Below are 25,687 nucleotides of genomic sequence, written 5' to 3'. Positions count from 1 at the left end.
TTTCCTCTTGGTGTCTACAAGTTGATTGTTTAATAATATTTTTCACTATCTTTCCAGGTATTGAAGTTAGGCTAACTGGTCAGTAATTCCCTGGGTCATCTTTTTTCCCCTTTTTAAAGATAAGTACTAATTTTCTCCAATAATCTGGGACCTCAGTAGTCCTCCATGAATTCGCAAAGATAATTGCTCACAGTTCCAAGATTCCTTCAGCTAGTTCCTTAGGATGAATTTCATCAGGCTTTGCCAATTTGAATACTTAGTTAATATTAATTGTGTTGAGTATTTGGTCACCTTTTGAGTGAAGACTAAAGCAAAATAGGCATTAAATACCTCAGCCTTCTTGATTTCATCAGTTATTAGCTCTCCTTCCCCACTAAGTAAAGGACCTATACTTTCCTTCATATTTCTCCTGTTCCTAAAATATTTAAAGATCATCTTCTTGCATTTTATGTTCCTTGTTAGTTGTAACTCATTTTGTGCCTTAGCCTTTCTGATTTTGTCAGTACGTGCTTCTGCTATTCTTTTGTACTCCTCGTTAGCAATTTGTCCATGTTTCCATTTTTTGTAGGATTCCTTTTTTTTCTTTTCAGGTAATTAAAGAGCTACTGATGGAGTCATATTGGCCTCTCACTATTCTTTCTTTCCTTCGCATTGGGATAGTTTGCAGTCAAGTCTTTAATATTATCTCTTTGAGAAACTGCCAGCTCTCCTGAGCTCCTTTATCCCTTAGATTTTCTTCCCATAGAAGCTCACCTACCAGTTCTCTGAGTTTGTTAAAGTCTGCTTTTTGGAAGTCCATTGTCCATATGCTACCATTCTCATTCCTTTCTTTCCTTAGAACAATGAAATCTACCATTTCATGATCATTTACCCCCAAATGGCTTTCCACCTTCAGATTTGCAACCAATTTTTCCCTCTTTATCAGAATGAAATTTAGGGGTATGTCTGCCCTGCAAAAAAAAAAAAAAAGAAAAAAAAAAAAAAGATGACCCATAGCAATGAGTTTCAGAGTCCAGGTCAACTGACTTGGGCTTCTGGGGATCATGCTATGGGACTATAATAGCAGTGAGGGGGGAGAGTCTCAGAGCCCAGGCTCCGAACCAAGCTCAAATGTCTGCACAGCTATTTTTAGCCTGATAGGACGATCCTGAGTCAGTTGACCTGGGCTCTGAGATTTGCTGCTAGGGTTTTTTTTTTTTTTTGTTCGTGTGTTTTTTGCAGTGTAGACATACCCTAAAATGGCTGCTTCCCTGGTTGCTTCCTCTATCTTCTGAAACAAATAGTTGTTCCCAACACACTCCAATAACCTATTGGACATTTTGTGTCTTGCCATAGTATTTTTCCAACAGACGTCTGAGTAGTTAAAGTCTCCCACTACTACCAGGTCTTGTGTTTTGGATATTTCTATTGTTTGTTTTAGAAATGCATCATCTGGCTCCTCTTCCTGATTTGATTGTCTATAATAGATCCCTACATACCCTTATTTTTTCTCTTTTATCTTTACTCAGCAACTTTTAACTAGTCTGCTTCTCACCTCCTTCTAGACCTTAGAAGAGTGGTTCTCAACCAGGGGGGTCCCCTGAAGTATGGCCAGCATTAGACTCGCTAGGGCCTGGGCAGAAAGCCAAAACCCCGCTGCGCAGGACTGCAACCCAGGGTCCCGAGCCCCACCGCCCGGGGCTGAAGCCAAAGCTTGAGCAACTTAGCTTTGTGGTGCCCCCTGTGGCATGGTGCAATTGCCCTGCTTGCTACCCCTTAATGATAGCCCTGGTTTTTATATGCGGGAAAACAGTTGTTGTGGCACAGGTGGGCTGTGGAGTTTTTACAGCATTTTGGGGAGCCTCAGAAAGAAAAAGGTTGAGAACTCCTGCCTTAGAATCATAGAATATCAGGGTTGGAAGGGACCTCAGGAGGTCATCTAGTCCAACCCCCTGCTCAAAGCAGGGCCAATCCCCAACTAAATCATCCCAGCCAGGGCTTTGTCAAGCCTGACCTTGAAAACCTCAAAGGAAGGAGATTCCATCATCTCCCTAGGTAACGCATTCCAGTGCTTCACCACTCTCCTAGTGAAAAAGTTTTTCCTAATATCCAAGCTAAACCTCCCCCACTGCAACTTGAGACCATTACTCCTTGTTCTGTCATCTGCTACCACTGAGAACAGTCTAGAGCCATCCTCTTTGGAACCCCCTTTCAGGTAGTTGAAAGCAGCTATCAAATCCCCACTCATTCTTCTCTTCTGCATATTAAACAATCCCAGTTCCCTCAGCCTCTCCTCATTAGTCATGTGTTCCAGTCCCCTAATCATATTTGTTGCCCTCCGCTGGACGCTTTCCAATTTTTCCACATCCTTCTTATAGTGTGGAAAACTGGACACAGTACTCCAGATGAGGCCTCACCAATGTTGACTAGAGGGGAATGATCACGTCCCTTGATCTGCTGGCAATGCCCCTACTTATACAGCCCTAAATGCCATTGGCCTTCTTGGCAACAAGGACACACTGTTGACTCGTATCCAGCTTCTCGTCCACTGTAACCCCTAGGTCCTTTTCTGCAGAACTGTTGCCTAGCCATTCGGTCCCTAGTCTGTAGCAGTGCATGGGGTTCTTCCTTCCTAAGTGCAGGACTCTGCACTTGTCTTTGTTGAACCTCATCAGATTTCTTTTGGACCAATCCTCTAATTTGTCTAGGTCCCTCTGTATCCTATCCCTACCCTCCAGCGTATCTACCACTCCTCCCAGTTTAATGTCATCTGCAAACTTGCTGAGGCTGCAGTTCACACCATCTTCCAGATCATTAATGAACAAGTGTATATATTTTTGATGTATAGCACAACACTGCCTTCCTTTTTTCGCTGCTTGTACTTACCGAACACCCTATACCCCTCTATATCAATATTACAGTCATAAGATTTATCTCACCAACTCTCTGTGATGCCAATTAAGTGATAACTTAGCTTAAGTACTAATACTTCCAATTTTTCCTGTTGCATTTCTGTATAGACCTCTAAGATGTTGAGCAGATTCTCCTACTGATTTCTCTCTTCTTACTCATATGACCCTATTTGAATTTTCCTTGTCCCTCCAAACATCTAACCCTGTGTTAACTTTGCTTTTTTTTATGTTAACCTGTGGGCTTTTGTCACCTGCTCCCTTTGAACCTAGTAAACCCTCCTCACTAGTTTAATGAGTTCATGTGTGAAGATGCTCTTTCCCTTTTTAGGTAAGTGGACTCCATCTCTTCAGGGGTGCCATTTCACATTTGGGCGGGGAGGGGAGGGGATGATTTTAACTTTGATTCCGGGGACTACTTAGGCACCTGAAAACTAGGGTTTTTTTTCAGATAATAACTTAGAAATTAGCTGACAGGAGCACTTTATCTAATTTCTATATAAAGAAAGAGAAATAAATAAATATTAGACCCATTGAGCTCTAATACTAACATGTTCTGATATCTTGCATCAAGTAACTTAAGACACTAAGTAGATTTAAAATTTTAATGTATATTCTTACTCTTGAATACAACACTTGAAACAACTGTAGAAAAATCTAGATTACTTTCTGTCATTTAGGGTACTTAATTTTTGCAGTTCACCAAGCTTGGAATAGATCATTTAATTACTGGAAACATCCTACGAGGGCAAGGCCCTGTGAGTTTATGCTGCACCTGCCTTGGGCTCTAGGAGTGTTACCATGGTACAAATAATAGACTAAAAATTGACTTTAAACAGAAGTGAAACTGACACTTTTTCAAGTCACTTTCACAGTAGTGCCAACCCCGAATGTTCAAAAATCCCGAGTCAGGCTCAGCAAAAATCAAGGGATTCACTTAAAAATCATGAGATTATGTAAAAATAATAGATGTGATGTTCTTTTTATTTGCCTTCTGCCTTTTAAGCCTTTAGGGTGCACTGGGGTCACATTGTGAAGCTTCTCCACAGCCACAAGGGCTAGCAACTTACCTTTTCTTTAAGAATGAAGGCTGAAATCATCAGATATCCACTTGACCCCAGAAGCTGGGGTCCAAGGAAAACAATAATTATAAGGTTTCAGAGTGGTAGCCGTGTTAGTCTGTATCAGCAAAAACAACAAGGAGTACTAGTGGCACCTTAGAGACTAACAAATTTATTTGGGCGTAAACTTTTGTGGGCTAAAGCCCACTTCATCAGATGTATGGAGTGGAAAATACAGTAGGAGGATATATAACAGTACATGAGAAGATGGGAGTTGCCTTATCAAGCGGAGGATTGAGACAATTCAAATAAAGTGGGCTATTATCAGCAGGACGAAAAATCAGTTTTGTAGTGATAATCAGAGTGGCTCATTTCAAAGAGTTGATAAGAAGGTGTGAGTAACAGTAGGGGGAAATTTTTTAGTTCTTGTAGTGACTCATCCACTTCCAGTCTTTATTCAGGCCTAATTTGATGGTGTCCAGTTTGCAAATTAATTCCAGTTCTGCAGTTTCTTGTTGGAGTCTGTTTTTGAAGTATTTTTGTTGAAGAATTGCCACTTTTAAGTCTGTTATTGAGTGTCCAGGGTGGTTGAGGTGTTCTCCAACTGTTTTTTGAATGTTATAATTCTCAACGTGTGATTTGTGTCCATTTATTCTTTGGCCAAACTGGACAGTCTCTATGCAAAAGAATAAATGGACACAAATCAGATATCAAGATGGGGCTAGTTCCCTATCCATTGGACCAGCCTGAGAGAGCTGGGTTCTACCCTCCCCCCGAACTTTCTCTATGACCTCAGACCAGTGCCTTAGGGACATTGTTTCAAAAGGTTTTTAGGGACCCAAAGATGCAGCTAGGCATCTAGTGTGGTTTACAAAGCATCTAACCTTCTAAGCATTTTTGAAAATCTCACTAGGTGCCTAAATACCTTTGAAAACCTGGCCCTTATTCTCTCTGTGCCTCAGTGCTCCAACTGTATAATGGGGATAACAGCACTGCTCTACCTCACCAAGGGGCTGTGTGAAGAAATAGGTTAGACACTGTGAGGCACTCCGATCTGCAGTGATGGTGCCACATGCTATCCCTTGCCTTGGTTATGGCCCCGTCTTTTCACCTATCCCCTTCACATCTCTCTTTTCTGAATGTAACCTTGGCTGTATTTCTTCTGAGTCCGCTGTGTTTTCCCTTCAACATCTACCCTCCCCCGCAGAGGGATTCCTGTTTTACAGGCTCATTTAACTTTAATTTCCAGCCCTTTCTTATCTTAATCACCCTACCTCTGTTTGTAAACAAAACACTGACTCCCTGCCCCAGGGACACAAGCTGGGAGCAGCACCTCTCCTCAGGAGAACTCACATTCCACACTAGAGTTAGGACATGTGCCAAAACTCGGGGAGGGCGGAGGGCGGTGGAGGGGAGGCAGAAGCCCCCCCCATGCGCCCTCTAAATGGCACCCCGCGTCTGATCTCTTCCCAGTCCTCCTTCCTGAAAACAGCATCTCATGGTCAAGGAAGTGAAAGCCCTTCCAATAACACATCTGCACAATCAGGCATTCATCTCTGGAATAAATGTATCCCTGCCTGGGCCCTTACCCTCAACTGGGAGGATGGACAGGAACACCACCTGAACCCCCAACTCCTTCACCCTTGCTCCCAGAGCCCTGTAGTCACAGCTGAACTACTCAGGGTCATACCTGGCAGTATCATTAGTGCCCGCTGGGATGAGTGAGCAGCATGGGGTAGTGGTCAGAGGGACAGATGAGCCTCGAGAACCTTTTTGTAATGGCTTGGATGTGGGCTTCAGGCAGGTAGCACGCCTCCCAGGACTTTGTCAGGACAGTAAATGGATGCCTCCATTCCCCTCAGAAGGGAGTCCCTGACCACCAGCACTCTATGCCTCTTCTTTTTGGTGCAGTGGCTGTTAGTGTCCCAGTCTTGGGGCTGGTGGCTCCTCCTCTTCAGACATTGGGGTCTGCCCCTCCCCACCTGTTTCCAGTATATTATACTGGTGCTTGACCATGATGGATGGGGAACCTGGGTGGAGGGTGGAGCACTGTCTACTCCCCAAGTGGTCAGAAGCCAGTTTCCTCCTCATAGAGCAGCTGGTTCTCCTTCCTTTTGTGCCGCTGTAGTTAGCTAGCATCCTCTGCATCCTGGTGATGAAATCCTTGTGCTCCCAGGGGATATTTAGACAAGCTACCTCTTTTTGCAGCTCCCTTGCCTGCTTCCTGAGGGACTCCACCAACAGACACCTCTCTCACTGGGGTGATGTCCTTGCCTAGCTTTTGTCGGCGGGCATGTGCAGGCCTCATTCCCAGCAAGTCAAGACCAGGGCCTGGGTGGAAGCCTCCAGGGTCAGTATGCCTGGCTGGTGTGGGGGCTCCCTCAGGAGCAGGCAGAGGAAGAGTTAGTAGTGGTGTTGGCAACGTGCCATTTTCCTCCCAATGTAGGTTCTTCCTTGTAGACTACTTGCAAGTTAAAGGAGGGTGGGGGGTGGGAGAACCAACACCCTACCTCCTTTTCTCCGTCCGCTTGTAAACTCCTTTAGTCTCTCAGCTTCTTTGTCTTGCCAGCAACATGTCTTTTGAACTAAAAGATAACATAATTGTAAGAAAATTAGGATAATAGGAATCTGTATATTGAAGTGTGTATTACATTTCAGTTAATGTCTTTCACACGATATTGGTTCTACTGTAAAGCTCAACTAAGTTATATTCCTGATGGTGTTTTTGGCTGAATCTTCTGAAACAGATTTTCTAAGAATCACTTCTGAAAGTGTACCCTGGTCACTTTTGTGCTTTGCAGACCTGCTATAAACTCCCAATTCCGTTAATATTTGATAATTGTATGGCAAGGGGGAAACTGAGGCACAGAAAGGTTAAGTGATTGGGACCAGGTTACACAGGAAGCCCGTGTCAGAGCTAGGAGTAGAACCCAGATCTCCTGACTCCTAGTCTAATTCTTCAACTGCAATCTAATCTCTTTGATGTGGTTGGCAACTTGGGGCAACACGAAGGTGCTTACGAACATGATGTAAATTTCCACCTGTCAGTGCCTTTCCCTGTCACACAAGCACTACAGCTCAAATGGCTTGAAGCTAACAGAATCCATCAAGATTCCACACTTAAGATTTTTCCACTGTTACTTGCTCCAGAAGCAAAGCTTTTTTTGTTTTTTACATCTCCTGATCTTTGTAGGATCCCTCCATTTTGACTTGCGATTATTATCTCTCTCTCCATCAGTATTCTCTAGAGCCGTATCATTCTCTAATTCCTTCAGCCCTATTTTCCAGCTCCCCTTCTGTTGCAGCAGTTGCTATTACCAAATACCCCACCCCGCAAATTTGTGGCTTACAAAGTCTTTTCCAGGGTACTTCAGTTCTTTTTTTCAATAAACAGTATTGCTCACAGTTGATCCCAGCATTCTAATAATTAAACAAGCTTTGATAAACTAAGGCAATCGGGATGGGTGAAAGTGACTGTTTAGCTATGGAACACTAACTTCATGTGTCTGTCGTTTACTCCTACATGTGCCCCAGCTCTGTTCAAAACCAACTGTAGGCATAGTCCTGTTCCTGATGTTAAAAAGGTGTATACAATCTGTTTGGGATTAGGGGGATCGGAAACTGTTGAAAAAAAATCTTCAGGCTTCCATCACTTAATCACTCTTCCCAGAGACACATACACACCCAGCCTTCATCCCACTTACTACCTATAAACCATACTACTTTAAATTAATTAGTCTTCTTTTTTTTAAGGATCAGAGATTTTTAGATATGTAATACTAAGCATATCTTGTTTTCTTTCACTTTTATAACCCTCATTCTCCAACTCCCTTCCGTAACAGATGCACATGCAATGCCTTGCCATTGATTTCAATGAGCTTTGGATCAGATCCTTAGTTTGATGACATCACTCAGAACGTTAAGTTTAATTTAGGTTGTAAAAACTTTGGGGCAGAAGCCTGTTATTCTATGTTGCTTAGAAATAATTGTCCTACATTTTCAGTATCAATGCCCTGAAATGTAGATCGTCTGTTACTGGAGCATTCATAAATCATGGATTTTGCTTTCTAAATGCTATGATATGTTTGTTACCACTGCTCCTTTCCTTCCCTCCCAACCCCAGCACATGAAACTTGTATTGCTACACTGGACATACAGGCTTTGCTGTAAACATTGGGACAGGTCCTGTGTCTCAGTACCTGCTGGAAGCTGAGAGTGTTCAGCAGCTTGTCGGAGGCGCAAGATGGGAGCCTACTGTAAACATAGTAGACAGCAGAAGCAGCTGTCCTATCTCTGGGCCTCTCCTTCTGCCCCTCCACCCCTATGAACATGATACAGTTCTGTGGTGACCTAGAATCCTATTTTCGAAGTCTCCGACTCAAGGAATATTTCCAACACACCTCTGAACAACACACTAATCCACAGAGACCTCCCTACCAACACTACAAACAGAAGGATTCTAGGTGGACTCCTCCTGAAGGTTGAGACAGTAGACTGGACTTCTACATAGAGTGCTTCTGCCGACGTGCACAGGCTGAAATTGTGGAAAAGCAGCATCACTTGCCCCACAATCTCAGCCGTGCAGAACACAATGCCATCCACAGCCTCAGAAACAACTCTGACATCATAATCAAAAAGGCTGACAAAGGAGGTGCTGTTGTCATTCTGAATAGGTCGGAATATGAACAAGAGGCTGCTTGGCAGCTCTCCAACACCACTTTCTACAAGCCATTACCCTCTGATCCCACAGAGAGTTACCAAAAGAAACTACAGCATTTGCTCAAGAAACTCCCTGAAAAAGCACTAGATCAAATCCACACAGACACATCCCTGGAACCCTGACCTGGGATATTCTATCTGCTACCCAAGATCCATAAACCTGGAAATCCTGGGCGCCCCATCATCTCCGGCATTGGCACCCTGACAGCAGGATTGTCTGGCTATGTAGACTCCCTCCTCAGGCCCTACGCTACCAGCACTCCCAGCTACCTTCGAGACACCACTGACTTCCTGAGGAAACTACAATCCATCAGTGATCTTCCTGATAACACCATCCTGGCGACTATGGATGTAGAAGCCCTCAACACCAACATTCCACACAAAGATGGACTACAAGCCGTCAAGAACACTATCCCCGATAATGTCTCGGCTAACCTGGTGGCTGAACTTTGTGACTTTGTCCTCACCCATAACTATTTCACATTTGGGGACAATGTATACCTTCAAATCAGCGGCACTGCTATGGGTACCCGCATGGCCCCACAGTATGCCAACATTTTTATGGCTGACTTAGAACAACGCTTCCTCAGCTCTCGTCCCCTAACGCCCCTACTCTACTTGCGCTATATTGATGACATCTTCATCATCTGGACCCATGGAAAAGAAGCCCTTGAGGAATTCCACCATGATTTCAACAATTTCCATCCCACCATCAACCTCAGCCTGGTCCAGTCCACACAAGAGATCCACTTCTTGGACACTACAGTGCTAATAAATGATGGTCACATAAACAACACCCTATACCGGAAACCTACTGACTGCTATTCCTACCTACATGCCTCCGGCTTTCACCCTGACCACACCACACGATCCATTGTCTACAGCCAAGCTCTGCGATACAACCACATTTGCTCCAACCCCTCAGACAGAGACAAACACGTACAAGATCTCTATCAAGCATTCTTACAACTATAATACCCACCTGCTGAAGTGAAGAAACAGATTGACAGAGCCAGAAGAGTTCCCAGAAGTCACCCACTACAGGACAAGCCTAACAAAGAAGACAACAGAACGCCACTAGCCGTCACCTTCAGCCCCAACTAAAACTCCTCCAACGCATTATCAAGGATCTACAACCTATCCTGAAGGATGACCCAACACTCTCACAGATCTTGGGAGACAGGCCAGTCCTTGCCAACGGACAGTCCCCAACCTGAAGCGAATACTCATACCACACAACAGAGCCACTAACCCAGGAACCTATCCTTGCAACAAAGCCCGTTGCCAACTGTGCCCACATATCTATTCAGGGGACACCATCACAGGGCCTAATAACATCAGCCACACTATCAGAGGCTCGTTCACCTGTACATCTACCAATGTGATATATGCCATCATGTGCCAGCAATGCCCCTCTGCCGTGTACATTGGTCAAGCTGGACAGTCTCTACGTAAAAGAATAAATGGACACAAATCAGATGTCAAGAATTATAACATTCATAAACCAGTTGGAGAACACTTCAATCTCTCTGGTCATGCGATTACAGACACGAAAGTTGTGATATTACAACAGTAAAACTTCAAAACCAGACTCTAGCGAGAGACTGAATTGGAATTCATTTGCAAATTAGATACAATTAACTTAGGCTTGAATAGAGACTGGGAGTGGCTAAGTCATTATGCAAGGTAACCTATTTCCCCGTGTTTCCCCTCCCCCCCTTCCTCAGACGTTCTTGTTAAACCCTGGATTTGTGCTGGAAATGGCCCACCTTGATTATCATACACATTGTAAGGAGAGTGATCACTTTAGATAAGTTATTACCAGCAGGAGAGTGGGGTGGGGGGAGAGAAAACCTTTTGTAGAGGTAAATACCCATTTTTTTCATGGTTTGTATGTATAAGAACATCTTCTGTATTTTCCACAGTATGCATCCAATGAAGTGAGCTGTAGCTCACGAAAGCTTATGCTCAAATAAATTGGTTAGTCTCTAAGGTGCCACAAGTACTCCTGTTCTTTTTGCAAATACAGACTAACATGGCTGTTACTCTGAAACCTGTCATAGTAGACTTTGAACTCCTGACTTGAAATATTATATGCAATAGTCAAAGCAGATTAAGTATGGCAGAGCCATGAACATGGAGTATGGCTGTGCAGCGATGTTGTCTGCCTCTTTGTTGGAAGTGGACATGATTATATTTTAAGATACTTCATACCTATTCTGCTATTTCTGTATGTATGGATTGAAGATCTTCATATGGATTATGGAAAATGTTTATCTTTCTAGTTGAGCAGTGATAAATGCCTTTAATCAGCAATGACAGAGAGATCTCAGTCCAGAAATCCAGCCTGCAAACAAAATAGTTAAAATCTGAAGGAGTTCTGACCTTCATTCTTTCTCTTATACTCTTCTATTGTTTTTGGATTTCTCAGCAACAGGAGCATTTATCTGACTTGATCTTAATCCATTTGTATACCTTTAAGAGCCACTAAAGCTGAGAGATAAATGAATTAAGGCTGGAATATAATCGGGTCCAAACTAATTATAGAGTGTTTTGATTGAACTTGTGGTATTGTCCCTATTGGTAGGGAAATTCACCACATCAGAATTGTGTGTGTTTTTGAAAGAAAACTAATGGACATTGTATCGCCAACTGCAGTATATTTCTACCAGTATATGTGCCTATTGGTCATCAAGTCTGGCTGAATTTTTTAAAATATATTTTAATGTATGGACAGTTATCATGAGATAAACAGATGGTCATTCACCTGACTAAATACATATTCTTTAGGGTGTCAGGGTAGGCATAGATTGCTGTCACAAGACCTCAGCATAATTTGCATAAATTTAATATGATATGTGTGGTTCAGACAGGTCAACATTAGTAAGAGTTTGTCTTCATTCCCCATAGAAACTCCCATTTTCTAAACTCATTTTGAATTTCTTTAGGCTGAAACATGGGATATGCTAGCTCAGCAAAAAACTATTTGGCTTCATTCTAGACAGACAGGCCTTAATATGCTCTTGGTTGGTTTTTGGGTGGGAAAATGTTTTACATTTTACATTTGGGGGATAATAGTTTGCATAGCAGTACTTTCTCAGAACCTTTTTTAAAGCTGCAATCAGGGTAGACCAGGGTATGTGCAGTGAATGAGATGATACTTTTGTGACTTGAGGGGGCTTGCTCTACTGGAAGAAAACAGTTCCTCTAACGTTGCAAGCAACAGGAGGTGTAGGAATACCTGCATTATATTGAGTACTTACTTCTATAAGAGGTTACAAATTAGTATTTCATCAAAGAAAATAAATGTATTGTAAACTTTACACTGAAGCCATATGCATACAGAATAGATGTAGTTGCAGTTCCTATTGCAAAGCAGCTAAAACAGTAATAAATACTGGGCAAAGAGAGTTTAAATCTTGACAACACTCAATTAAAAATACCATCAGAGGTCATCTTTTGGCTCTTGAAACCAAATCATGGTAGAATCAAGTTTACAAATGTAGTTTCATGTTAAAATTGTTTGCTCTGTCCCTGTTGACAAGCCAAACCATGACAGAAACTGTTTTAGCTGGAACTAGTTTCCAGAGTATTTATTTAACCCAGTTTCCATCTGCAGTGGCTGCAACCTCTGTGCATATGGGCCGGGGTCTTTAGTTATGAGCTGTCTACAGAAACTTGTAGAATTAATGAAGTGTAATACTTTGTATTTTTTAAGGCACAAAATCTAAAATTATACTTAAGTGATCAGGTAAATATTTTCATTTGTTAAAACAAGACAAATAAATATAGCAATGTATACTGCATTTTGTCTCTCTGCCAGGTGGTACAATACCTTCTATTACTCCAGAAAAATCTTCCTTAGTTGTGAATAGCGGACAAGAAGTAAGACTGAGATGCAATGATGATGGTCCAGTGACTTGGGATTTTCAGAACTCAGACTCTTCAGGAAAACCAAGACATTTCAATAATAAGGAGTGGTACATAAAAAATGCATCAGCCAAAGACACAGGCAGATACATATGCAAAAACAAAGAGAGTTTGAACACCTCCATTTATGTTTTTGTGAAAGGTAAATTTGTATGTGTATTTTTCCCCTTCTTCCCTTCCAAAGCACATAATTGGAGTCTGGTGTGTCCCTTTGCATATGAGTACTCAGAAACTGTAGTAAAGCTGTTTAAATTGTATTCCAAATTCATGAGGAATCCATGGCCAGAGATGGGACACTAGATAGGTAGGGCTCTGAGCTACTACAGTCTGTAAATCACGATTTGAGGACTGCAGTAACTCAGCCGAAGGTTATGAGTCTATTACAGAAGTGGATGGGTGAGATTCTGTGGCTTGGCATGTGCAGGAGGTCGGACAATGGTTCTTTATGATACACTACAATCATAGACTTGGATTGTCTGGTAAGCTCAGGTAAAGAAAAGACTTAAGCCAAAATAAAAATAATAATAATAATAAATAGTCCTAGCAGGGACTTAATATATTCAAAATAACGCAACATATTTCAGCAATGTTCAATAACGCCAGCGGATGAGAAATGGTGTAACACATACAGGGAGAAGTTAGGTATTTACATTAGACGATGCTTGCTAGGGTCATTGTAGTCACAGGAAGTTTTCGGTAGTGTTTCCATATAAATCTTCACTGTTATATGCAAAAACTTGGCTTCTGGAAGGAGAATTTGGATACCATTTTAAAAAAATGAGCTAAAATCATTTGGGTGGATTGTTCTGTATAGAGAGCAAAAAACTTATTTCTTCCTTAATTTTATTCTTTGTAGAATTTTAAAAGTTATTATTCTTTACATCCACTAGTCTGTAGTCAGTAAAGATTTGACCCCACCCTCTGGCTTACTGAGGCAGTTTGTTACAAATGTTAGTACCTAAACGCTCCTTTGTATAAGACAGTGGGTAACAAAGAATCATCTTGCATGCAGCCTCTGTTTTAGTTCAGGCAGTTCTGACTAACTCTTGTACACCTTTCAATAGTGGGTACCTGCCTGTCTTGTGATACTTTTTCTTGAACTGCTATTGCCTTTTACCCACCTCTGTCTTTTCCTCTGGTTTTCCTCCCTTCTGTGACTTGTTGGATTCTGACAGATGGCCTCACTGGCTCTCAGTCAACTTTGCCAATTTATGTGCCTCAAGTGGGCTGACTCTGCTGATTTCTAGGGCAACCCATTCTCTTGCCTGAGCCCATGTGGCGCAGGCTGCCCTCTTTTCCTGTTGGTGGGGGTTTTTGTGTGTGTGTGTGTGTGGCCTTTCCTATTGCAACTAGTGTTTCTCTTTCTCCACCTCCAGCCAGCAGTCCCTGGGAGAGGTGAGGGAAGTTGCTTAGGGGCCTGGTAATCCTTCTGGAACTGCTTCACAAGGACAGAGAAGCCAGCATAGCCTGGCAGGGGATTTTCTCCAGATGGAATATTCTCAAAGGTAGTCTATGTGGCCCTGTGGCGTTTCTGAAGAAATGCAAAGCTACCAAGTCCTCAGAACAGCCATCCTTCTTTCATGGATAAATTTCTTCCTCTTTTTCACTTCACAATTCCAGGACAAGGCCTAACCATCCAGCTGACCTGACCAAAAAGCTAACCTAAAACTCTGGAACCCCCCCTTCCCAAGAAATGCATGTAGACTTTTTAGGAACATACTATGTTGGGTTCCTTTAGACCTTATGACCTGTGTATGAACAGATTTATTCTTCATTCCACCCAGTCACAATCTGCCTTCAAACCATCAGCTGTCTGAGACCAAGAGTTCAGTGGTAGTGCTGGACTTTGCCATCTCTCCAGTTCCATACCAGCTTTCTCCCTACCATCTTATCCATCCAGTAACCTGGAATCCTTGGAGGCCATTCAAATGTTCTCTAGCACTGGGGACATTCTCTTGTTTCTTCCTCAGAGCAAGCCATACTTTTGTTTCTCATGGATCATGACAAATGAAGTCAGACATACCAATGCCAGTATGTGATGGACACAATAGAGCTTTATCTATCACACACATTTTCTTAAACCTCATGGTAGCTATCATAATCAACTTTGATGAGGAAGGCATTCATATTTCCCATTAAAAGAATGACCTACTAGTGGGATATTCTTCACCTCAGAATGAAAGATAGCAAACCAGTGCTGTCAAATGAACATGGTTTTGCAATGAATTATCAGAGAAGCTTTTTCTGGCAATCACACAAGACTTGGTTAACCCCTTTGTCAAATTCCTAACTCACCTGGGACAAATAGGCTTCTGGAGGTAAAACAAATTATTTTTTCAAGCCGTGTCATCTTCCTGCAGCGTTGTGTGGCATGCCCTTCAAATCCTGGGCTTGATGATATCCTATGCAGACATAAGGACAGTACAGAGCATTCAACTCTACATGAAACACTATGAGGCTTTCCTTTTACACAGTTAGAATGCATAGGAGAACATGAACAATGTAGTAATGTCTCCAAAAAAGTCCTCTGTTTGCTACAATGGTGGATATCGACATCACAATTTCACCATCAGGATTTCTATAGCTGGTATTCCAGCCTTCAAAGGCAGAGGGTAATATAGACTAATCATCTGTCTTTCAGAGCTTGGGTCATTCATGGCACACACTCTTTATTCTTTGATCAGAAATCATGCAGTGTTGATAGACAACAGGACAATGACAACCTATTTAAACATGCAGAAGCAGGGAACTTGCAACTCCATCGTCTAGATGGAGGCAATTATTAACCCGTTCTAGGTAAATAAAATGGAGGACAATCATCTCAGACACTTTTATATAAAAGGCAAGCTGGGTGAATACAATTATAAGCAACTCATTTTGTGTTGGAGGAGCAGGAGTACTGCCCAAAATGTCAGTGGGATGAGATGGGGGGGGGGAGTGAGGAAAGTATATGTGTAATCCTTTTAGATGTCTTCATTCCCTTAGACAAATTGATTTGTGCCATCCCGTCTTTCCCTCCCCATTTCCAGAATGATATAGGAAGATTGTACAGGATCAAGCCTTGGTAATTCTGCTCACTTCAACCCTGGCCTTGACACCAATTCCAGCTGTCTGTGAACCAGCTGTTACTTCACTTATCACACATCCAAGGACCTCTTTTTCCTAGGGAACCCTCCTGCACCTGAACCCAGCCAGGATGAAGTTGAGTAGGAGGAAACAGATTGCTTAAGCCTTTGCCAGCATGGATTATTCTTGAGTTCATTGAGATTGTCTTCTGATTTTGGAGGGATTCCGTGCTTCTCTGTATGCTACCATCTTATTTGGAAGCCATTAAACTCTTGGTGCAAGACATTAAGCCTACAGTAAGGGTCTTGGCCTGAGCTGCTTTTGCTTTCAATTTTGGGGGGTTTCTGCCACTTGAAAAGAAGCACAGTTAATGCTATGTCTTCATATTGCAACTAGGCCAGTGAGCTCAATGTAACTTTATCCTTCCACAGAATGTTGCAGATTAGATGTTCTGTCCTCAGCTGACTCCATCTCTGACTGCAAAGTTCTCTAGGCTACAGTTCTTTAAAGTATACATTATAAGTAAAACAAGCTTGAAATGTGCTATTCATTCTTGTTTTGGTTAAACAATATGCTATGCTCTTGTTTTCTTCTTCCTATCCTCATTGTGGGTCTCTATTTTCTGGTGCTAGTTCTTAAATTCCTGTAGTGATTTCAGGATAGTGGATGTATAAGTTACATGAAGACCAACTTAAATAAAATGAGCAAAACTTGTTCTAATTCTACTCCTCCAATGTAAACTGTAGCCTGGGGCATAAATAAACTTTGACAGTCATTGTGAAATCTCTTAATTTTTTGGTTTTCAATATTGTTGAGCAAGTTATTAGTATTTTAAAATTAGCAGCTAGCAAGGACTTCAACTTTGGTTTTAAAAATACTAAATAGATCAGATATTACTGTACTGTAGATTGACTGACATGACAAATTGTAAGCAGTCATACAGAATAACTACATCATAATTTTTCAATACTATGGATTAACCAGATGCTTATGTAAATACCTCCAATATTTTCAGGGAGAGAGAAGTTTTAATTTTGCTATTTCCTCTGATAGCAATATGTGTTCATTTAGATTGTCTTTTTTAGAAGTGAAAATTATAATTGAGGTTACAGTTCAACTTTCACTTGATCATACATTTCTCAGAAATTCTCCTTCTGGGCATGAAACTTGATAGACCTGATCTCAGCTCATAGGTGATTTTTTTAATAGTCTGAGCAAAATCTATTCTGGCATTTTTTGAGTTAGACAAGAAGGAAATAATCATTTCCTCTCTTTAAAGATAAAAGAAAAAATAAGATTTTTTTTTCCTGCACAAAACTCTCAAGTGACTGAGTTTTAAAACTACTGCACCTCAGCATAGTGCACAGTCAGAAAATAAGGAAGGTTTCTAAGATTCTATTAGCAATGTTAATTTAATAAACTTGAATTAATACAGTATTCATAATATTAGTAAAATGTATAATTTAATGTATTCTTTGAGCAATCTGGCAGAGTTTGGTTTTTTTGAACCTTAACTTGTACAATTCCTGACTTTTTAACACATTTGTTTTCTTTACAGATCCACATATCCTTTTCCTTGATGACTCTGACCCTTCAATCTATGTAAGAGAGGACAGTGATGCTCTTGTGGCATGTCCAGTGACAGATCCAGATGTTTCAAATTTCACCTTGAAATTATGTGGTGGCAAACCATTTCCCAAGAATTTGACGTTTATTGCCAATCCCCAGAAAGGAATCATTATAAAAAATGTACAAAGATCATTTAAAGGGTGCTACCAATGCTTGGCAAAACAAAATGGAGTTGAGAAAACTTCAGAAAATAGATACCTGATTGTAAGGCCAGGTAAATGCACTTTTTCCCCCTCTGCATGCATATGGGCATTCATCTGAAGAAAACAGATTGATGAACACTGCTGCGAATACTTTCCTAAGAAACACTAATGGATCTTGAACTTATCACTATTTTTCATAGAAAGGTTTGAGTTAATAATGCGAGTTTAGGATTACTAGATTTTTTTTCATATAATAAAACAGAATACATTTTAAAATATAGTAATAAACAGGTGCTTGTTTGAGGTTCTGGTAGCTGGGTGGATAGGTTGCAGGGACTTCAGAGCTTGTTCCAGATCTGGAATTTGGTAGAGGGGTGTGTGTGTGTTTGTGTTTGAAGGGAGAAGGGAAGAGGTGTCACATAAGGGTTGACAGTGGGGATCTTAGAAAGGTTTTGGCAAAATCCCTGCTGATTTTGGGTAGTTCTGTGGATTCTAAAAGGAATTTGGGGATCCAGGCTTTTCTGAGCCCTGGTCCAGTGCTGACACTCGTCTTCGATGCTGGCTTTCTAATTCATTTGCTCTGTCAAAACTTACAGTATTCAGTAGATTTGAATAGGACTGTCCTGCTAAACCAGAAGACTAGGACACCTTATCACCTTACTGTTATCTATATAATTGAAATTGGAAGACCTGATAATACATTTTGGTTAACAAAATGTAGTAAGCTAACAAATACAGTTTCTCACAACTGAAGTAAGGTGTGTGTGTGAGAGAGAGAAAGAGAAGCTGTGTGGTGGGGGAAGGAGGGAATGGAACAATCTTATTTTCTTCATGGGTGAAAAAAGGTAGGTATAGAAATCTTGTCCTCTAATTTTGAATGGGACATCACTGGTAAAGCTGTCATTTGTGACTGTTTACCTCTGATCTCCCTCTTGAATTTTAAGCCCATTTAGACAGATCTTTTATTTAACCTTCTAGTGACGTTGTACGTTAGCAAATTGTTGTAAATCAGTTTGGAGAGAAGGAATATAAGCCTAATTAATGAAAGCGCCTAAAATATATTAACAGTTGAGGTGCACAACATCTTTTTAAGGTTCAAATAGCTTGCCCAAGTTCTCTCTCGAAATCTGTGGTAGAACCAGGAGTAGTAGAATCCAGAGCTCCCCATATGAGACTGCCATTTTCACCACTGGAAAACACATCCTCCTTTTTTGTACCATCATTTACATTATCCAAATGTAGTCCAGGAGTGGACAGTTCAATTCCACTGGCATAAAAGTCAAATATGAAAAGTTCTATATAAGAGCTAGGTATTCTATTAACAACAAGGGGAAAGAAATACAAGTCAAAATTGGGAAAGAACAGGTGAAAGAATATTTAGATAAGTCTGATGTATTCAAGTTGGCAGAATCTGGTGAAATTCACCATAGTGTTCTTAAAGAACTAGCTGAAGCAATCTTGGAATTGTTAGCAATTATTTTTGAGAGTTCATGTAAGATTGATAACATCCCAGAGGACTGGAAAAGTCAAACATACTACCTACCTTTCAAAAGGGGAACAAAAAGAACCCAGGAATTTTAGAGTTTGATAACTGGAAACATACTGGAACAAATTATTAAACAATCAGTTTATAAGCACCTAGATGATAATAGAATTAAATGGAATAGGCAACATGAATTTGCCAAGAACAAATCATGCCAAACCAAACCAATTTCCTTCTTTGATAGGATTACTGCTCTAGTGGATTGGGGGGAAGCAGTAGATGTGATATATCTTGGTTTTTAGTAAAGCTTTTCACATAGTCCCACATGACATTCTCATAAGCAAACAGGTGCAGAATTAGTTGAAAGACCATACTCCAAGAATAGTTATCAATGGTTCTCTGTCAAACTGTGGAGGACCTACCTAATCGGGTCCCACAATGGTCTGTCCTGGGTCCGTTACTATTCAGTATTTTCATTAATGGCTTGGGTAATGAGGTGGAGAATATGCTTATAAAATTTTCAGATGACAACATGCTGGGAGGGACTACAAGCACTTTGGAGGACAGGATTAGAATTCAGAATAACCTGACAAATCAATGAATTGGTCTGAAATCATCAAGATGAAATTCCATAACAACAAGTGCAAATTACTACACTTGGGAAGGAAAAATCAAAGGCACAGCTGCAAAATGGGGAATAACTGGCTAGGTGATAGTACTACTGAAAAAGATCTGGGGTTTATAGTGGATCTCAAATTGAGTATGAGTCAAATATGTGATTAGTTGCCAAAAAGGCTAGTATCATTTTGGGGTATATTAACAGGCATAAGCCACAGGAGGCAATCGTCCAACTCTACTTGGCATTGTTGAGGCCTCAGCTGATATATTGTGTCCACATCTTAAGAAAGATGTGGACAAATTGGAGAGAGTCCAGAGTAGAGCAACGACAATGATCAAAGATTTAGAAAACCTGACCTATCAGGAAAGGTTTAAAAACCGAGCATATTTAGTCTTGAGAAAGAAGACTGAGCTGGGACCTGATAAGTTTTCAAAATTTATTAAGGGCTGTTACAAAGAGGATGGTGATCAGTTGTTCTCCATGTCCTCTGAAGGTAGGACAAGAAATAAGGGGCTTATTTGGAGCAAGAGAAATTTAGGTTAGATAATTGGAAAAATTTCTAACTATAAGGATAGTTAATCTTTGGAATAGCCTTGTAAGGTAGACTGTGGAATCCCTCACATTAGAAATATTTAATGGATGAACACCTATCAGGGACAGTCTAGGTATACTTGGTTCTGCATCTGCACAGAGGGTTGGATTAGATGACGTCTCATGGTCCCTTCCACCCCTATATTTCTATGATTCTGTTATTATTTATTATTATACTATAGTACAAGAGACAATTTAGAGGAAGGATTGAGGGAAAATGTTGAAGCAACAAAAAAAAGAGAAAATTAAAGGAGGAAATTTAAAAGCTTTAGATATTACAGATAAATACATAGGTACTCGATCCTCAGATAGTGTAAATTGTCATTACTTGATTGAGTTCAGCAGAACTACACCAACTTAAAACAGCTGTGTATCTAGCCTACTAAGTCAGTAACACATCACCAAAGCCATCTCAGTTGGCAACCTTGTCAGTCTTGATGGAGACCTACATTCTCCCCTTTGTGATCATCCATCTCAGGCAGAGTTAAGGCCCATTGGCAGGGTGGTGTGGTAAAATCAAGCACTGTCATTCCCTGTGCAGTTCCTGTTCTTTGTCTAAGTGGAGAACTTTAGTTTTCTAGGGCATTCAGTTAGACATTTTACAAGAGCACTAAATTCATGTAGACATTTTATATTTAAGAAATTGAATTTAATTTCAACATGCAATTCCATAGTGACATAATTCTAACTGGTTTTAGTTGTAAAATTCAGCAGGTTCATCATTGTCATAGAATGAGTTACCTGATTGATAGTTAAATACCATCCACGTTTATCCATGTGACTTGCATTTATCCATGTGACTTGAGTAGATCTAAGTGTTTCCTAACTTTAAGTATAGTTTAAAAGGGGACAAAATGGAAATATACTTAGCATGAAAACACTAGTCTAATATATTACAGAGATTTGAATGCCGCTAAGAGGTCTGAATTTTGTTGGAAGGTTAATGACTGTTGATTTTTATCCCTCTTGGAAGCTCTGAATGTAATGAAAAATAATGCACTTATAAATTATTTTCCAGTTCACAAAACCCTCCCTGTTATCACCTTATCCAAACCCAGCCAGCTTCTCAAAGAAGGGGAAGAATTTGAAGTTACATGCACAATAAGAGATGTAGATAGTTCGTTGACAGCTAATTGGATTCCTCAAAATAACACGGTGAGATCATTTAAGTTTTAAAACACAGTCTAAAAAACAACAGGACCTTAGAAAGGCATTTATGTCCGTATTCCTTGAAAATAAAACTTCTGCGAAGATATGTATGTGTTTATCTCAAGTAAGTAACATTTGGCCAATTTCAGTTTACCTCAGTTCCTTACTTAGGGCAGGACTGTGACTTGTCCTTACAACACTCTGCATGCCAAAGATGGGGCACCAGGCACACTCCTGCTTTTCTGTGTGGGCTACGCGCATCATTGATCACAGCCCAGGGGGAGAGCAGCTTCCAGATATCCAGTGTTTTCAAACCTGGGTACCTGAGGTTAGGCTCTTAAATCTGAAGATCAGCCTATATTGGCATACCTAAATACAGAACTACTGAGCACCCACAAATCGCTTTGATCTCAACGGGAGCAGCAAGATCTCAGTAGCATTGAAGAGTTTGGCCATAGTTTATAAAAGTACCTAAAGTTCCCAAACTGGTTGTTGTTGGTAAGAAGACCGACTACTACTCCTGCAGCATACAATCCCCTGTTAATTGGTAGGTCTTTTGTTGTTAATGGCAGTGACTGGAATACATAATTTGCTGTTCATGTGTGTATAGAAAAAAAGCTTCTGTGGTACAGTAATGATAGATAAATCATACAACCTCAGGCCTGGATACTGACTCTCTAGGGTCTATGCCATTCCTAACTAATCCATTGATGCTGGCAGAGTTTCTTTCACTAAGTGCATATCTACTGTGAAATCCCAGCTCACAGCTTCAAGAGTTAAAGCCTAAATAACATGTGGGCAGTATGGTACTTGCAGATGGGGCTTTTGGTTCCTTGCCAAGGTTAACTATAAATCTTGCATTTGAGCACTTTTATTTTCTTGTTTGATTGCAGTAAGGTCAGGATCTTTTCTTGACCACATTTTTTCATGCTATGTTAGTTTACATTTTTATGAAGAAAAATCCACAAGAAAAATATTTTGGACCAAATAAGTGTGACCTTTCAGTCTTGTTTGTTAAATATCAGGGGAAGCAATCATTTAAAATATTGACTGTCAAATTAAATTTTGTATTGGAATGGCTAGAATACATAACATTAATGAGTTTAAATAGAGGCAGAATTGCATATTGGCCTGAATAGGTCAAAGTAAAAAAAGTTTACTGTTTCCCTGATCACTAGTAGTAGTTGTTGCTGCTGCTGCTGCTTTTGAAAAATCAGTAGAAGATCTGTTTTCAACAACCACTTCCAGACTTAATGTATAAAATATTAATGATAAAGAGGCCAAAAGTCATAACTGTGTTAAATGGATGAAACACCTGGAAATCTCTAGCACCTCTCCTAATGAAAACGTTTTCATTAGAACATCTAAAAAAATAATTCAACACTATGCTTTGGTCTAATTTGAAATGACAAGTCATCCCAATTTAATAGTAGATATGCCACAAAAAACTAAAAGCACTTACTACCCAACCATATCATAAGATCACACCTAAAATCTTTCTTCAACTCCCAGGCTTACCCCCTAGACAGAAACCCCAACATATTAAGTGTTTGAGAAAAAAAAATGGCTTTCCAGTTTGCCCAGAAGGTTAAGAAATCCAGATGCTTGCTGATCAAAGAGGGAAATGTATTCCAAAGCTAAGAACCCCTCACTTAGCAGCCTACTGACAGCTCCTTGTCGTGTGTGTTGAGAGAGCTCCATGCTGCTCAGCTGTGATAGAAAGACGCAAGAAAGAAGTGGTGCCTCTTCTCAAGCTCTATGAGGACTTGGCAGTTTAAAATTAGCACCTTAAACTCTACCTGGAACTTTACTGAGAGCCAGAGCAACTTTTGTGGTAATGTTTTTTTACATGCTGTTTGACTGATGCACCAACCGTCAGTCCAGCAGCCACATTCTGTGCTAGCTTCACCTTCCAAGCAATGTCAAAGTGAAATCCAATGCGGAGGTCTCATCTAGTTTCCACACAGAAGGACTAGAAACGTTATTTTTATGGAAGGTTTCCGAGTAGCAGCCATGTTAGTCTGTATTCACAAAAAGAAAAGGAGTACTTGTGGCACCTTAGAAACTAACCAATTTATTTGAGCATAAACTTTTGTGAGCTACAGCTCACTTCATCGGATGCATTCAGTGGAAAATACAGTGGGGAGATTTATATACATAGAGAATCATGTTCTCTATGTATTGCGACAAAATTCCTCCTCTACCTTGGTGGGTCTTGAGCTTATTGGCGGATTTGCTCGCCTTGGAGCTTCACGGCAGCCCTCAGTTTGGCCATTTTCATGAATCCACAGTCCAGGTCAACTCTTCCTGTGTCTGACCAGGAGTTGAGAGGTTTGGGGGGAACCTGCGCCCGCCCTCTATTCCAGGTTCCAGCCCAGAGCCCTGTGGTATGCAGCTGTTTAGAGTGCCTCCTGGAACAGCTGTGCAGCAGCTACAACTCCCTGGGCTGCTTTCCCATGGCCTCCTAACACCTTCTTTGTCCTCACCATAGGACCTTCCTCCTGGTGTCTGATGATGCTTGTATTCCTCAGTCCTCCAACAGTATGCGTTCTCACTCTCAGCTCCTAGTGCCCCTTGCTCCCAGCTCCTCACACGCACACCACAAACTGAAGTGAGCTCCTTTTTAAACCCAGGTGCCCTGATTAGCCTGCCTTAATTGATTCTAGCAGCTTCTTGATTGGCTGCAGGTGTTCTAATCAGCCTGTCAGTCTTAATTGTCTCCAGAAGGTTCCTGATTGTTCTGGAACCTTCCCTGTTACCTTACCCAGGGAAAAGGGACCTACTTAGCCTGGGGCTAATATATCTGCCTTCTATTACTCTCCTTTAGCCATCTGGCCTGACCCTGTCACAGTATATAAATCTCCCCGCTGTATTTTCCACTGAATGCATCCGATGAAGTGAGCTGCAGCTCATGAAAGCTTATGCTCAAATAAATTTGCTAGTCTCTAAGGTGCCACAAGTACTCCTTTTATTTTTATGGAAGTTTGCTTTCTGCAGAATCTGAATCTTTCCTGGTGCTGGAAAATTACCTCCAGTGAACTGGCCTTGGCCCACTGACACAAACACCAATATTTGGGAAAATTTGGATTTGAACTTTGTGGCATTGGCCCATTTCTAATTATCTGGTACTCTTCAGACATGTGAGCAGAGTGGATCCCCTGCCTGAGGACCATAAAATCTAATTGCACAGTGTCATGTGCCTGTAGCTCCCATTGAAACCATTTGGAGTTGAAAGTGCTCAGCATCCTAGAAGATGGGACTCTCATTTAGAGAGAGCTAGGCCAGTGAAACCCAACAGACTAAGGGTGTAGGAGTGGGGTTTGAGGAGGAGAGGCAATAAAGAACAAGGGAAAGGGACTGCAACTTTGGGAAGAGCATTATTTTTCACAGAGAATTGATCATGTAGTTGTTTTGTATGGAGACGTTCCAGTGACAGGTTTGTCACGAAGGCTTATTATTCCGGTTTAAAGTTATGAATATTAATGTAGTGAAGTTATAATTACTTCTATTTTTAATTTATCTAGGAAGGCTGCTGCATACACAGTATTTTAGATGTTAATTGTTTTTTACCGACAGACTGTTAAAAGCAAAAGCAAGAATATGGGTGATTATGGATATGAAAAGAAATTAACATTGAGCATCCGTTCAGTGGGAGTTAATGATTCTGGAGCATTCACATGTCAAGCAAGAAACCCTTTTGGAACATCCAATATCACAATAACCTTGAACGTACTAGGTAAATAGTTCTTAAAGAAATACAACATTTCTAAGAGCTGAAAGGCGAAAATGCAAAGTAAACACCCCCTCCAATATCGAACAGTAGAGCTTATTAAAAAGGTATTGCAGACTGGTGATATGTTGAAAAAGAAAGATTAAAGCTTTAGTGTGTATCACTTCTTTAATGATGGTAACCTACTCTTTCAGTCAAATGTGATCTTGCATAGAAGAGCAACCTCAACAATGTTTTCATCTCTCTGGTTTGTGTGCTCTTAACTGGTTTAATTTTAAAACTATTTCAGTCTTAATGAAGCACAAAACTTCCCCTTCTTCATCTACTCACCCATCTTTGTATGGTATCATCTTCTGGAATCTTACCTCCTGCTGTGGGTCTTGCCTCAGCCTGTCTTAATAATGTGCAGAGTTATTACTAGTCCCACACAAATTTGCCTTACATTATTCCCATGCTGTATAGTGCTGGCAGAGCAAATATAAAACAGGTCTTCAATACCACATTCCATGTATAGGAAATTGATTTTCTGTTACATCCATTGGTGTGTTAATATGTTTTATGTAGGAGAAGCCACACTCTGAACTCTGTTTGGAAGAATTTTTATAAAATTAAAAGTTCTATTTATTTATTTATTTATTTTCTGTACGGCATTATAGCATAAAATACATGGGCTTGATTC

The 25,687-nt window shown here is 40.7% G+C and overlaps 1 protein-coding gene across 2 annotated transcripts in view; it reads left to right on the top strand.

Annotated features, from left to right (window-relative positions):
* Nucleotides 1-25,687, top strand: part of KIT (KIT proto-oncogene, receptor tyrosine kinase) — an 80,021-nt gene that overhangs the window by 18,703 nt on the left and 35,631 nt on the right. The window contains exons 2-5 of one of the 2 annotated variants that reach the window (XM_073342015.2): nucleotides 12,492-12,740; nucleotides 17,223-17,507; nucleotides 21,148-21,284; nucleotides 24,855-25,014. In XM_073342015.2, the coding sequence (XP_073198116.1) occupies nucleotides 12,492-12,740; nucleotides 17,223-17,507; nucleotides 21,148-21,284; nucleotides 24,855-25,014 (831 nt within the window). The remainder of the gene's footprint in view (nucleotides 1-12,491; nucleotides 12,741-17,222; nucleotides 17,508-21,147; nucleotides 21,285-24,854; nucleotides 25,015-25,687) is intronic. The other variant, XM_073342016.2, reaches the window with a different exon arrangement.

This window comes from Lepidochelys kempii, chromosome 4, assembly GCF_965140285.1.
Source record: "Lepidochelys kempii isolate rLepKem1 chromosome 4, rLepKem1.hap1, whole genome shotgun sequence".
Taxonomy (NCBI): domain Eukaryota; kingdom Metazoa; phylum Chordata; order Testudines; family Cheloniidae; genus Lepidochelys; species Lepidochelys kempii.
The sequence above is the reverse complement of the archived record's forward strand: the minus strand, read 5'-3'. Positions and strand labels throughout refer to the sequence as shown.